The sequence below is a fragment of the Aethina tumida genome, chromosome 7, assembly GCF_024364675.1.
Source record: "Aethina tumida isolate Nest 87 chromosome 7, icAetTumi1.1, whole genome shotgun sequence".
NCBI classification, from domain to species: Eukaryota; Metazoa; Arthropoda; class Insecta; order Coleoptera; family Nitidulidae; genus Aethina; species Aethina tumida.
In genome coordinates, this window is record NC_065441.1 from 6569638 (window position 1) to 6584745 (window position 15108).

A 15108-nucleotide genomic window follows, 5' to 3' on the forward strand; every position below is an offset into this window, starting at 1 on the left:
TAGGTGGCGAAATGTCATAGAACAGTCACATATTTGTCTGTAATTTTTTGTATGTATTATGTTACACCAGTTTTCCCCGTTTATATTGAAAAAAATTATTCCATAGAACACCGTGGGAAAAAGATGAGCACATCAGCTTTAGACAAGCGGTGCGGTACTAGCTCAGCCCACGATGATGATGATGATAGTTCTGATGACGAGTTCGTACCCGCGTACAGTGACAGGAAGAGGGGGAGTCGTTTAACATCTCTCAGGCGACGCATGGCGATGACGCTGAGGCCTTCCAATCGTAAGTCCTACGCGGAGATATTCGAGAACAGTAAGCATTTATCCTGGTTGACAGACGAGTTTCCTAAACCTGGATACCCGACGTTAGACCCAAGTTACTCTCGGGACGAGGCGCACGATGGATATCGATTGCCTAGTTCGAAAAGGAAACTCAGAAGCCACAAAGATGTAAGCGACAATTGGAATAAACGGAGGAAATTGGCGTATAATCTACGTAGTTTGAAGAAACAACTAAAGAGGAGGAGCGTGGAGGAAGTAGACGATGATGAAGAGGAGGAACAAATTCACATTTTGTCGGATGATGATTCTGAACAAAGTAATCAATCTGAACGCTCAATTGTCACAATACAAAATCATAATTATTCCTTATTGTCTGAAGCGAAAAAAAAGGATTCCTTGAATGACTCAGTTATTAGCATACTGCCTATTTCTCCTGTACTACAAGACAATAAAATCAAATTTAGCAGTATTGGAGGTCTCGAACCCCACATAAGGTGTCTTAAAGAGATGATAATGATGCCGATGATGTATCCGGAAGTGTTTAGCCAGTTCCAAATACACCCGCCTAAAGGAGTGTTGTTTCACGGGCCACCAGGAACTGGTAAAACTTTAATAGCTAGAGCATTGGTAAACGAATGTAACACCGGCAAGAAAAAGGTGACGTTTTTTGAACGAAAGGGCGCCGATTTGCTTAGCAAATGGGTAGGCGAATCCGAAAAACAGCTCACAATGCTGTTCAAACAGGCATCTGAAATGAAACCGTCGATAATATTCTTTGATGAACTGGATGGGTTAGCACCAGTGAGATCATTTAGAGCAGATTCCCATCACTTCACCATAGTATCGACTCTGCTAGCTTTGATGGATGGATTGGAAAATAGAGGTGATATCATAATTATAGGTGCCACAAATCGAATTGATGCCATCGATAGTGCACTACGTCGTCCTGGTAGATTCGACAGGGAGTTAGTGTTTTCGTTACCTTCTAGAAATCAAAGGGAAGAAATTCTTAAGGTGCACGTCTCAAAATGGAAGTCCGCTCCAAGTGACGAGATGATTTCTTATTTAGCAAGACACTCCGTTGGATACTCGGGTGCAGACCTGAGGGCACTTTGTGCCGAGGCAGTTATCAATAGCTTCCGCCGTACTTATCCACAGGTTTATGAATCTGATCACAGGGTGACCTTAAATCCCGAAACTGTAACGGTTGAAAAAATTGATTTCCTTCAGGCTAAATCTATTTTGGTGCCTGCGGCTCACCGTCAGATGCAAGGGGTCGCCAAGCGATTGATGAGTGTGTTAAAACCTTTACTGAGTAGGCCAATAAGACATTGTTTAGAATTAATTGAAAATTCATTTCCACATGGGACGAATCCCGCTTTAGCTAGCGTGAGGCAGACTAAAAGCATGCGTCTTGCCCAGTTGCTCATAACTGGAGAAGGTTCGGACCACGGTCAAACAAATCATCTAGTACCGGCTTTATTACACGAAATGGAGCACATTAAGTCATACATTTTAGATTGTTCTATTTTGTATGAAGATAGTAGGAGGTCTCCCGAAGAAGTGTGTATTCACATTTTTAACGATGCCAGACGGAACGCGCCTGCAATTATCTACATTCCTAAAATCAGTAAATGGTGGGAACTGGTACCCGATACTGTAAAATGCTTAATACAATCACAACTAACAAATATGGAAACAAGTATGCCCATATTCTTTCTTGCAACAGCAGATTGTCCTTATAAACAACTGTCACAAGACGTCCAAGGAATATTCTCGGTGTATCGAAAAGAGGTGTACGAATTGAAGCCACCTAACATAAAAGAGAAAGTCGAATTTTTCAAACAGGTGGTGATGGATGAGGCTAAAAGACCTCCGCATATAATTCAATCTTCAAAGACTTCACTACTGCATCGTCAAGGAGCCTCTACATCTAGACCGGCAACACATACTGAGGGGCAAGTGGACAAAATGTTCGAATCGGAAGAAGAGGCAATACGCGAGCTCCGCATAGGTCTCAGATCTGTTTGTAAAAAGCTGATGAGTAACAAACACTTTTGTATGTTCAAAAAGCAGGCCGAGGGTGCTGATGGGAACATGACTTTGAATATAATTATGCACAAGATAGACTACCATTTGTACCAGTGTTCGAAAGAATTTTTGGACGATATCGATAAACTCGTCCAGCATGCAGTAAATTGCAACAATGTCTGTGACACTGAAAAACTAATCAAACATCGCGCTGCTGAGTTGAAGGCTTACGCGTACTCGCTGATAAAAAGCGAGATTTCTGAAGAACTTGAGGAAAGATGCCGAGAAGTGGCTAGGTTGAGGAAAGAAAGGAGTCGTTTGAAGGTAGTACCCAACTGTTCTTGTCATCTCAACAAAAACGAAAACGAGAAGTGTGAAAGACGTAAACTAAGGTACAACCGGCGTCTACGTAAGCCCCCGCAAAACGAAGCTGTTAGTGAAAGAAGCTCCTCGGGAAGGGTCCAAACGTGCTCAACGAAAATGACTCCATGTCTTTTTAAGAACGACACACGAGCTGTTTCATTGGATTCGTCAGACTGTGTGGAGGAATCTGTGGACATCGAAAATTTGGAACAAGCACCGGAGGAAGTAATTGATGTAGGTGAGCCGGAGAAGACCGTCGAATGCTCTGAAGAACTATTGCAAGATTTGTTGAATGAAATAATCGCATCGACCGAGCATTACCCGCTTATGGCCCTTTTGGATTTGTTCAACCATCTACGGAGAATCGTTAAGAAATATTCTGCGAGTTATGCGAGAAACGATTTACCAGCTGAAATGGGTGACGAATTACGGCGGTTCAAGAGAGAGTTTAAGGTTACAAATCAATAGAATTTGTTATTTTGGTTAAAAGTTTCTGTTGTATTAAATTAATTGTTTCAATATTGGTAGTTTTATTTCTTTTTAAGACAAATTAAAAAGTGGTTAAGAATTTTAATGTATTTTAATAGAGTAAACTGTTATATATATACGCTTCACATGAGGGATATTTCAACAAATATTTGCATAAATAGATCATGTTTTATTAATTAATTAATGAATATATCCAGTATAATTTACATTTTAATTCCATGCACGTAATTTAATTTAAATTAATTATTGATAAACATTCAATAATTGTATATTTGTGTACAATAGATTTTGATTAATTTATAAAATAGGCAAATCTGGTTAATAGAAAACAGTGAATTTAATTCGGACATTTTTCTTTGGTTATTACAGAATACTAATTTAAAAAATCAATTTTATAAACTTATTATTCATGTGCTTAGATTGAACTAATTAAATTGTTGGTATTGTAACAGAATCACCAACTAATTAAATCAATATATTCCATACATCTAAACAGATAAATTGCTTGGTTTCATCGAGAAAATAACAACTTCCCTTTCGGCCGCCGTTCCGAAGATTAATTATAATTCTTACCCTTTAAATTAATTAATTCAGGCCGCTCGGCCTCCACTTATTAATTTGATGAATGTTACTACTTAGTTAAGGCTCTCCACTTTTATGAACGATTCCATCGCATTTTCTGCGGCGATTAAATTCATTTGGTGGTACACTTTTTGTCGACTTACCACAGAGAGGGATCCCTCTTTGAATCCAACGAGGTGATAGATTCGTAAGGCAAATCTAGTTGAGAGAAAAGAGGGAACAGCACCTGGATCCCGCCTATCGAGTTTAACGTGCTATGGATGGAATGTGTTATCACTGCTTTTACGTCCTAAACAAAAAAATAAATGTAAAAGGGATGTGATCACTGATATATTTACTGTTAAATAAATCAACAAAACCATTAAATACTGTGAAAATATTTAATGGAGAAAGTCCCCAAGCGTTGTGACATTGATCCAGGCTGAGTACTTACTTGTAACATGAGGGCGTGCGGCGTGTGCACGAAATAGGACATGTTCCCCTTGGGCGCCGACTGAAGGCACAGCTGGCTGTCGGTCGCCACCGGATTGTACATGAAGACGATCGCGCTGGACAGCTTGCCATCGTACAACACCTAGAAAGGCAGTTCCTTTTAAGTAAGTTGGGGACGTGGGTGTTCTCCCATTGGGGTTAGGGGGACGACGACAAATTAAGTGCTCTCTGATACTGTTTTTTCTTTGCGTCTGGGCTGGATGAGGAAAGTAATTGGTTGGTCCTGTCGAGATTGTAAGAGGCTACAGAGCTGATAGGGGTGTTAATGAGTTGTTTAAATCCCCTGGATTAATGTCGAATTTAAGGGAGATAAGAGAAGTTTTTGCGAGAGTTCCATTAGTCTCAAGTGTCTCATACACAGCTCTAATATATTGATACTCATTTTATCACTTCTTCGTAAGAGCCCTGTTTACAATTTAAGACGGTCTTACTGGTATTAAGTTTCTCAAATGACAAAAAAACATTAGTTTTTTTTAAATTACAATGCACAATTATAAATATTTAGTACCTTACACGTATATTCATTTGAATTTTTAATAGCACTTGATTTATCGTTATTGAATATTGGATATATTTTGCTCGTTACATGCAAAATCAGGCTACCCAAAATTCTACCAAACAAAATTCGAATGCAAATAACATGATCCTACAAAATTATTACAAATTGCGAAAATGTGTATACAAAATGGAGCAGGGTGAAACTGTATTGTATCCAATTTCCACAAAAAGCCATCTCTATTATCGAAAATTTCTAGTACATTGTTACGCTTCGTAATTAAATTTATTAAACTGCAATTTGCTGCGCCGTTATCTCGGTTATAAATATTTATGATTAAACATTAAAACCTAATTAGGTCATAGTCTATAAATTGTACAATAATTTTACCGTGCTGTTTCAACTACACATTTCGCATTTTAAAAATTACAACTAAATCTAATTTTATGGGAGGAATAAATTTTAATTAAAAAAAAACTGCCGGGCTCTTGTAGTTATTTAAAAGCGTCTCTTAAAACTTTTTTCAAGGAATCGTTAAAAATTATGTACTTATTACTCTGCAAATAAGATTAGATCAAACGACTGTTTTTACTCGATGGTTTATTTGAGTTTAGCCTTAAGTTTGGTGCCGTTCAGCTGTCTGAAGAGTAAGTTTGCATGTTACTGGAAAAGTGATTAGGAAACTTTGGACGAGCACTTCGAAAGACCGAAAGTAATTTTTACGACACTTTCGTAAATTTTTAATTAGAGTTCATTGAATAATAGGCTGCTTGCCTAATTACTGGAATTTTGGCCTAATAAAAATTACAAAATAGCCACAAATCCAATTCAATATTTTCTACGTCATCAACCATTTTAATCGCTCAAAACAAACCCTTTGAATTTCGACTCTTGTGTGATATTATTCCAGTTTCAAAGTGAAACGTTCCCTTTTAAACAACTGACTCGATTATCCGCGGCAGAACAAAATACGAAAGCTGAAAGTATCCGGTACGATACGGAATTTTGTTTGCGTTCATCCGACTTGGCTGAAAAATAAAACGGGAGGCTGGTATAATCGATCGGTGGTGAAAAACAGTAGCGAGTTTCGTGCATAAAAGGACTTCATAAACACCCCTTTTTTGCGTCACCCGCAACCGTCCGTATCGGAATGAATGGGACAGGAATTGGAAGCTCCCGTTAAGTCCCCGATATTCCGTATCTTTCTTGATTAACTTGGGGTTTTATCCGCGATAATTCTCGACCGCTCCGGCAAAATAATCGCAATTTATTTCGGACTGGATTTTTCGTATCGATTCCGGCATAAAAACGCACTAATTTCGCATTTGGAGAGGCCGAGCGGACTATTTGGGATTCAGCACCGAACGAACAAAAGAAAAAAAAAAAAAAAAAAAAAAAATTGGGAGCCATAGAAATAAATAAATAAAAAAAAATAAAAATGCTTACTGAACGTGCATCACTCGCTGTCAAGGCCATGCTAGTTTCATTAGTTTCATTTGACTCACTCACCCTTTTGTGATTGTCTGGCAAATTTATGTTACACTCATTGTCAAACCGAAATTGACTCTGAAACAAATAAAAACATACGCATTAATTAAATATTGACTCGTATATGAATATACAAGCAATTAACAATCTAAATAATAATTTGTGTGGCGATGGCAGAAGCTAATTGCATATTCAAATTGTCAAACTTATTTCAGTAAATATTGGCATATTTTTACAGTATAAATTACCTCCTGAAATTTGAACTGTATTTGCTCAACAACAGAAGCCACACATATTAATTCACAAAATTTAAAACACTTATTTAAATGAAAAAGCTATTTAAATAATAATTATTATTATATTTATACCTAATAAGAATTTAAATATATTTTAAACATATATATATATATATATATATATATATATATATATATATATATATATATATATATATATATATAATTTAATATAAAACCTTTTTTAATTAGTTTTATTACTTTTTTAATACAATTTTTATTTTGGATTTTTTAAAGAAACTTTTATTGAAAAGAGATTTTAGGAATGCGCATCGTACTTTGAAATATGGCGAATGCGTTTTATTTTTACTTAATAATATTTTGAATGCGAATTATATTTTATAAAACTGAATGAATAAAACTTTAATAAATATAAAATGAAAGCTATTAATTAGTTTTATTACTTTCTTAATAAAATTTTTATTTGGATTTTTTAAAGAAACTTTTATTTTATTGAAAAGAGATTTTACAGCATAAATAAAAATAAAAAATATATATAAAAAAGTGATTTAACTTTTATCCATTTTATTAAAAAATAATGTTTTAAATAAATCTTAATATACAAAAAAAATTTAATTTGAAAATATTGAAATTAATTTCTCATAAGTTTTCTATAAATACTTTTTTAAAAAATTTCTATTTTTTACATGTTAACAGAGATTTTAATTTTAATAAATATATTATTTAAGTTTTGTTTTAGTTTCGTATATTTTTCTTCTTTTATTTTTATTAAAAATCGTTTTTACAATATAAATTATCTCCTCAAACTTTAAATGTATTTTTTAAAACAATTGAAATAAAACTTGATTTAAATTTGTTAATTATTAATATTATTTATAATTTTAATATATAACATATGTAAAATAAATGTAAATTATTTAAGAAATAATTTCATATACTTCCCTTTTTTGTTTTTTTTTTTTTTAGAAAAGGTTTTAGTTAAATAGAAAATTGATGACATGTTAAAAAATTGAAATAATTTATTATTAGAGAACATTTTTACGTTACTACCTAAAATTTTAAATGTAGATTTTTACAGTATAATGTAATCAAAGTAAATAATTGAAAAAAAAATATTATTTCACATATATTCCTTTTTTTGTTTTGTTAGAAAAGGTTTTTACAAGTTTAATTAGTAGTTATTTATTATACATAAACGAATTCCATATGTGTGTTCTTTTGTTTTTTATAGAAAATAAATATTTAAGTTGGTTCTGTGTAGTTTTCTTTCCCTTTGAAATATCTCATCTGTTGCCTCAAATATGTTTTTTCCAGCTTTACTTTATTACTTTTTCATAAAGTTGTACTTTTAATAACATATATTTCTCCTTCTTTTAGTTGAGAATTTATACGGATGCAACAACTTCATCAGTTGAAAAACTTGTCATCCCTATATTTTTAAAAATGTTACAAATGTGTTGGAAATATAATAATTTGGAACAGTTTACGTGTAATAAAAAATAAATTAATAGAAAACACACATACACGAACATGTATGACAAATAACGTTTTGTGTAAACACACCTAATGGAATTTTGAACATGATTTTGATACGGCAAACATCAAGCTCCCGTTCGGCACAGTTTGCACAATGAGTACGGCCGAACGTATATAATTTATCGAGCAAACAGGCGATTAAAAAAAAAAAATCAACATGTCAGTATACAAAGTCAACGCACAAGTGGGGTAAACACTCTGGAGTCGGCAAACACGACGTCCTCATTTATTAATCAATTAGCGAGCGGAGACCTAATTCGAATGTTAATTAATGATCCAATTTCGCAGTTTTATTAAAGGTGTCCTTGCGAAAATCTAATAACGCCGTCCCATGAATATAGATCGGGTGTAAATGAGAGCCGGCGGCAACAATGTCGAACGGGGGGTGAAAAAATGCGTTATGATCTTTTATTATTGAACGTCAAATTTATCTGGAGAGGAGACAATGAAAAACCGACGTCAAAATGTGAAGGATGCTGTGCATAGAATGGAATGTTAAGCTAAATTAATAACGTCAATCAATCAAATATATTAAATATAACTTTTTATTCAATTGTGATTTGTATGATGTTGTTTCATTTTTGAATATCAAGAACGTTTATAAATCAATACCGAAATTGTAATACATTTAATAATACAGAAATAATACAAAAGGTATAGAAAATTTGAATGTCAATCTTTTTAAAGGAGAGAAATAACATTCATTTCATTTCATTTATAAATCGTATAATAAGAAAAAAATAATATGTTATTTTATCTTTCAATTTAAAATACTTCTGATGTACGAAGATTTGATTTTAAAAAGTTTGAAATAAATGAAATACTGCTAGACACATCAATTGTTTTAGAAATTTTAATGATAAAAATTAAGAGCTCATTCGCTATTTTAAAAGAAAGTTCTAAAAATCGTGAATGCGTAGAGAAATTTCTTTTAGAATAATGATGAATATCTTTGATCTTTATAATTTATAAAACAATATTATTATTTTTTTAAAATCAGAGATGTAAGAGATATATAGAGAGAGTATAAAATATTTAAATAATAATCTAATTTTTAGATTAAAAACTTCTCAATTTCACTTTTAGAATTTATTTTTAAGAATTGCAGTTATAAATATTGATTATAATAGAAATAATAGAAACAAAAATAATTGAAACAGAATAATGATAAATTGTGAATACCTCCTCATCGAGTTATTAATTGTTTATATCTGTAACGTGTAACGTTTATATAAAATAATAAATGCTTCAAAAAATTATGATTTGAGATATAATTAACAAATTATCAGATAAAAAGGTAAATTCCAAAATTCTGTATTTAACTGTGAATATTAGAGGAACACTCAAATGATAAATATTTTAGCTATAATTCCTTTATTTGATGTGAACTGTTGAAATAATATTATTTTATATTACTATTGTTATTATAAAAAGTACTACATTCTTATTCTATAAAATATGACCCATATATTTTTTTGAAATATGGCGAATACGCATTATAATGTGAAATATGGCGAATGCGCACCACAATTTGAAATGTGGCGAATGCGGCCGCAATTTTAAAATATGGCGAATGTGCATCGTAGTTTAAAATATGGCGAATGCGCATCCTAGTTTGAAATATGGCGAATGCGGTTTCATTTTTATTTAATAATATTTTGAATGTGAATTTTATTTATAAAACTGAATGAATACAACATTAAAAAATATAAAACGAAAGCTATTATACAAATGTAAAAAAATCTTTACCTTATACCCAGGTCCAAGGCGATGCATGGCGCAAATTTGGTGGGTGGTGAGCGCCTCGCTGAACAAATAAATCGCCGACATTTGTCCGCAAAAAACGCGCTCCTCATCCAATTCGGGCGTCGCACCGATGTAACACTTGTCGAACGGCTGAAAAATACAACGTGAAAGCACATTTTCAACACATCCCATTAATTTTAATTTCATTCGACCGTCAATGGCTGAAAGAAGCCGAAAATTTCGTAAATTAATGAACCCTTTCCGGCACGCCCATTGTTCCTTAATTTCACCCTTTCTAAAACTCATTGATTGAGTGCTTTCTGTATGCGGGTTACAAAGGGGATTTTAAGAGGCGAACGGCCACCTTTAAAAGGGGATTTGTATTGTGAAATACAAAAAATAACACTCAGGCGACATTTTTTGAATTTTATTTTAAATAAAATTATAAAATTCAAGGATAAGATGTAATAATAGACACGGAGAAATTGTTAGACAAGATTGTAGTCGATATACTTATACAATAGTTGATAAACTGTTGATTAGTGTCGCGATTTGACTTTAATTAAACCGACTATAACGAACAGACATTAATAATGGGCCAACCTCCCAGCATACGTCGGCGTAACATTATTTTGATAAAACGGCAGAGATGGTTTAATATTCATGAGCCGCAGAAAATTGGAAGGCCCCCACATACAGCAAGGGTCGCATGCATAATTCATGTTGAATTGTTTACCAAACATCTAATTAATTATAATAAACTTGTCGATTATAGTTCGGGGTAGCTGTTTTCAATTTAAATTTTAAAATGTATGTGCTAACTTAAGAACAGAATCTTGGCATGTAAATTAATGAACTAGTTTGTTTTCTAATTATAGTTAGATTTTAATTAGATTGTTAATTTAAAAAGTGTAGCAAGAACGAAAGCGGCAGTTGATGAATTATTTAATGACACGTTTTAATTGATGTTGACCCAATTATTTCATAACCCATGTTCACTTATTATAACATATTATTATTTATAAGTAAAATTTTTGAAAGAATAACATTGCCCTACAAATAGGACAGCTCATATTATTCATATACTTTGCTACAATTATGGCCACGAGTGTATCAACAGTAGTTTTGAGCCCTTTCATTTTAATCATTAAATCTGTTGCAATTGTAGAAAAACATCGATACTTACATCGCTCGTGGACACAAACCACGCCATTTCGGTGCTGGAGGCTAGTTGTCCGTTGACCAGACATTTGATCTCGCTTTTTGTCCACCGATTGTAAATATAGACGATAGCTAACATGTACCACTGCAAAAAAGAATGTAATATCAAAATTTAACCTTTGTAAATGAACGTATCGATTAATCTTGAATTATTAAACAGATCAAACGATCCAACTTAATACTCACCTTACGAGGCTGGAATTCGTATTTGACACAGTGTTGGAAACCTTTGCCTTTGATTTTCATCGAAGTCAAAACTAGACAGTTGCCGACAAAATGAGCCGTGTAACCGACGCCCTTGCTAGTTTTGAAGCTAAAAACAAATAATTTTACGTAGTAAATAAAAAAACATACTTATAGAGTATCAGCAAGTTCAGAATAGGATAATAGGCACGCCTCTTTGGTTGCGCACTAGTTTCTGCGCAGATTCAACTGGATTTTTATATTGTTACTTCACTTACCAATACAAGTATGGTTTTTCCCTTTCAATATTGACAGAATTGATGGGATCGAGCCTGAACCAAGTGGTGAAGGTGAAGCCGTTCTCGTGCGGCCATTTGGCCAGGGGCGGCAAAACGATAGCCTGCAACATAAAACAAAAGTCACGCGCCCGTTCAACATAAACTTTGGTCAGTCGATTGTGCGTAATCTAAAGTGGCGTTTCTGCCTCTGCGAAATACCAGTTCGGTTATTTGTCCGACGTTGTTTATCAGATGCGAAGGACTTTGGGGCGAAGTCGAAATACCCTCGTCTGGACGGCGCGCAAGTTTCAACGTTAATTCGCAGATTTATTTCTGACCCCGGTCGGTGATAGATGTGCCTTATCGGGGCGAAAGTTGATTTTCGAGGGCGGATGGGAAATTGAACGAAGGCTGTGATGTATAATGCTTTTAATATATTAACATATACTGTAATTTTGGATAGAATTTTATTTTGTGATAGAATCATTGAACTTGTAACAAGGGTATTTCATTAAACAAAGATCATTTTAATAATAACTATTATTAAAACATAATAAAGCCAAATAATTACTACAGATTATTAATTAGATAATTAAACTCAAGTCTCCAATGTATTAACTTAATGATTTAATTGTTGAATAAATTACGAAACGACATAAAAGTAAATGAAATTGATTTATAATTTTATTCATTTATGATTTTAAGTTGTTATTTTATTATCAACATAACATTTGTTTAATTTCATTGAGATTTATTTAAATCTCATATGACAGTTGAATAAAATGTATGACAATTTATTTTGCTATAAAACAATTCAATAATTCATTTTATCATGTTTTTTATTATGTACTTGTTTGATATTACTTTTTATACGAAAAATGATTACAAAATGAAAATTTGTACTCTTGCATATTATTTGAAATTTATGATATTTAAAAAGGAATAAAATAAATAAAAATAAACGAGAATTAATTTGATGCATGTATAATATTTAATTAAACAGGAGATTCAAATTTATTATTTACAATAATGAATTAGTTAAGTTAAAATTATAATATTTATTAAAATGTATTCAATTTATATATTTAATTTTAATTATATAAAATATTCAAATTTACAATGTATTTACAATAATTATGGTATTATTGAATAAATTTTAATTAATTTGAATCAAAACAGAAAACAATTACAATTTGATTTATTTTAATAACTAAATTGTGTTGCAATATTTGCTTTTTATCTTGTGTAAATTCCAGACAGATATTCATATTAAACTTAACATGAAATTCACATTGTTTCATTGTCAATTAAAAATGCATAAACATTCATAAAACCATCAAAATAAATATTCATATCGATACAAATAGTAAATATTTAACATAGGCACTAATAATAACATCTTTTAATTTTTAACTACTTATTTTGTTGTTTCTTTGTAATTATCTGGCCAGTAATTTTTTTTATATTTTAATTACTAATTTTTAACTTTTAATTTTTAATTTTTTTATTAACGTAATTAATTAGTTATAATTTAATTTTCTCTCATTAAGTTGATTAATTTTATTTTTTATTTTATTTTTGTTTTAATTTGAATCTAATTATATTTTTTATAAATTTAATTGGTTAATTTAAATTGTTTAGTTTTATAAAATAGATAATTTAATTTATAATTTCATTGGTCATTTATGTTTTAGAATTTATTAATATAATTCTTTTCTATTTATTTAATTTTAATTTATTAATATTTCATAAATTTCTACTTTGTATATATATTTTTTATTAATTAGTTAATTTTACATTTTAAGTTTTTTTACAAATTTAAATAAAAAAAATTATTTTTTTAATTTGAAATTTTTAAAGACCTAACAATAATTTTTTTATTATTAATTTCTAGAAAAAAAAAAAATAGTCCATGCAAAATTTTCCCTTTATGTAAAATAATTGTTAGTTATATTTTCTTCTAATTATTACAATCAAGTTATTTCATAAACAGACTTCATTTAAGAGACCGATTCAAATATTATTAAAAGTTATTTCATAAACAGATAATATTTGAATCGGTCTCGTAAATGAATGTCAGTTAATAAAGTTTATGTTATATTCAATAAACACATAAAATAACAATCCCCAATGCAAACCAATAATGTTATGTTTAATCACAGACAAGATTTTACATTAATCCATTGAAATGATTGTCGAATGGAGTTCAATTAATTTACATTGGAACGAATCGTTTGTTCCCATTAATAATTTAAATAAATTACTATTTTCTGGTTGTTCCAATTTGACATCTTTTTTTAATTGAACTATATGACAAAGCAAAATAAATTAAAAAGGCATAAATAAGCATTGACAGTGACATAATAAAACATAAATAAAAACTCGTTTTTAATTAATAATTTATTTAGTTTCCACAATTAGATTCAAGTTTCTGTTATCTTCCTCGTCACGTTCATCTGAGCAACGCCTTGTGCCTCTTGTTCGTCCTCTCGATAAACCGTTGTAAAATGTACGGCGAAAAATGGCTGTACGGAGGAGGAACCTTCTCCCATTCCAAAGTTGATTGCACCCTGTTCTGCGCCATTTCCAACTGGAACTCGTCCCTGTCGATGTCTCTGCGAATGTGTCCCATTTGTACGTGGGGCTTCGGCATGTGCACATGTTGCTCGAACTTCACCGGATTCCTACCGACGAACTGGTACTTATTCGGGGACGTCGCGTCTTTGATCTTCACACGTTTACGCGTTTTTGGCGGTCTTCCCGGACATTTCGCGCTCGCCGAACGGACTAGAGAATTGGAGAGGTTTCTTACCGGGGTGCTCTGTATTGTGTTCTTTATTGCTTGCATGGTTGCTGGAAGATGGTGTTTTCCAAACTTAAGGAATGCGTGTTCACGTCATGTTTGCGGAGTTGACATTCGGAAACGTCACTGCTCGTACGGATATAATGCTGGTCGCTTTAGGGTTGTACGATCGAAGTGGGCTTGTTTTTGATTTTAAACAATGGATGAAAGGCTGCGGACCAACAATAATGGAGTATGATTTACGTGTTTGCGTTACTAATTACGCCGGCGGGCATTACAATGTAATAAAAATTGTGCGCACACAACTGGAAGACTAAGCTTCACCGCCGCTCCATTTTAAAAGTCCATAATACCTTAGCTCCATCCGACGTATTTTTCTTTGTGCTCCGTTTGTTCTTGCTTCGCGTGCTAATTTGCGATGTAAACACTCGCGAGATGTTTACCAGCCTTTGTAATATTTTTTTTTCGCCGATTCTTCCGAGGACGTTGTGCCGTAACGACCGGATTTGAAAGCGACAGGGCGAGAGGGTGTATAGGAAAAACGGGCGGGGAGTTTGGCGTTTGTAATTCCGTCCCGTTTTCGGATGCAGCTCTCTACAAAAGAACCGGCATAACTTTGCATGTTTTACAACCACAAAGTCGCTTAACAATTTAATCGTGATTTAATCAAATAAAAAAAAATGAGGATGTTCGTTTTAACAACTGATCAATTACAAGTCTTCCAGCTAATTTATAGACAAAACAATCGGGTTTTTTACTTGGTACAAGGACCTGCCCGGCACAACGATGCGCGTTCAGTTTTATTTACGGGCCGTTTAGAATAAATGGAGTTTTCTCGCTGCAATATACATGCAC

General features: G+C 32.4%; 2 protein-coding genes across 3 annotated transcripts in view; one reads left to right on the forward strand and one right to left on the reverse strand.

Moving 5' to 3' along the window:
* Positions 1–15108, reverse strand: part of LOC109605407 (neurobeachin) — a 285559-nt gene that overhangs the window by 121049 nt on the left and 149402 nt on the right. For both annotated transcript variants that reach the window (XM_049969628.1, XM_049969627.1), the window contains exons 6-12: positions 11451–11572; positions 11176–11302; positions 10955–11074; positions 9772–9918; positions 6188–6307; positions 4187–4327; positions 3897–4042 (exon numbers count right to left, since the gene is read on the reverse strand). In XM_049969628.1, coding sequence (XP_049825585.1) covers positions 3897–4042; positions 4187–4327; positions 6188–6307; positions 9772–9918; positions 10955–11074; positions 11176–11302; positions 11451–11572 — 923 coding nt within the window. The remainder of the gene's footprint in view (positions 1–3896; positions 4043–4186; positions 4328–6187; positions 6308–9771; positions 9919–10954; positions 11075–11175; positions 11303–11450; positions 11573–15108) is intronic.
* On the forward strand, positions 8–3201 carry LOC109605408 (ATPase family AAA domain-containing protein 2). The gene is made up of 2 exons (XM_020021977.2): positions 8–289; positions 344–3201. Exons 1-2 carry the CDS (start codon positions 52–54, stop codon positions 3148–3150), a joined length of 3045 nt encoding a protein of 1014 aa, XP_019877536.2. The 5' UTR covers positions 8–51; the 3' UTR covers positions 3151–3201.

What these genes read in the sequence shown, in the direction of transcription:
- LOC109605408 (XM_020021977.2), top strand. Translation starts at nt 52, where the DNA reads ATGTATTATGTTACACCAGTTTTCCCCGTTTATATTGAAAAAAATTAT. An exon ending in GACGCTGAGGCCTTCCAATC is followed by an intron (nt 290 to 343) that starts GTAAGTCCTACG and finishes CCTGGTTGACAG; the next exon opens with ACGAGTTTCCTAAACCTGGA.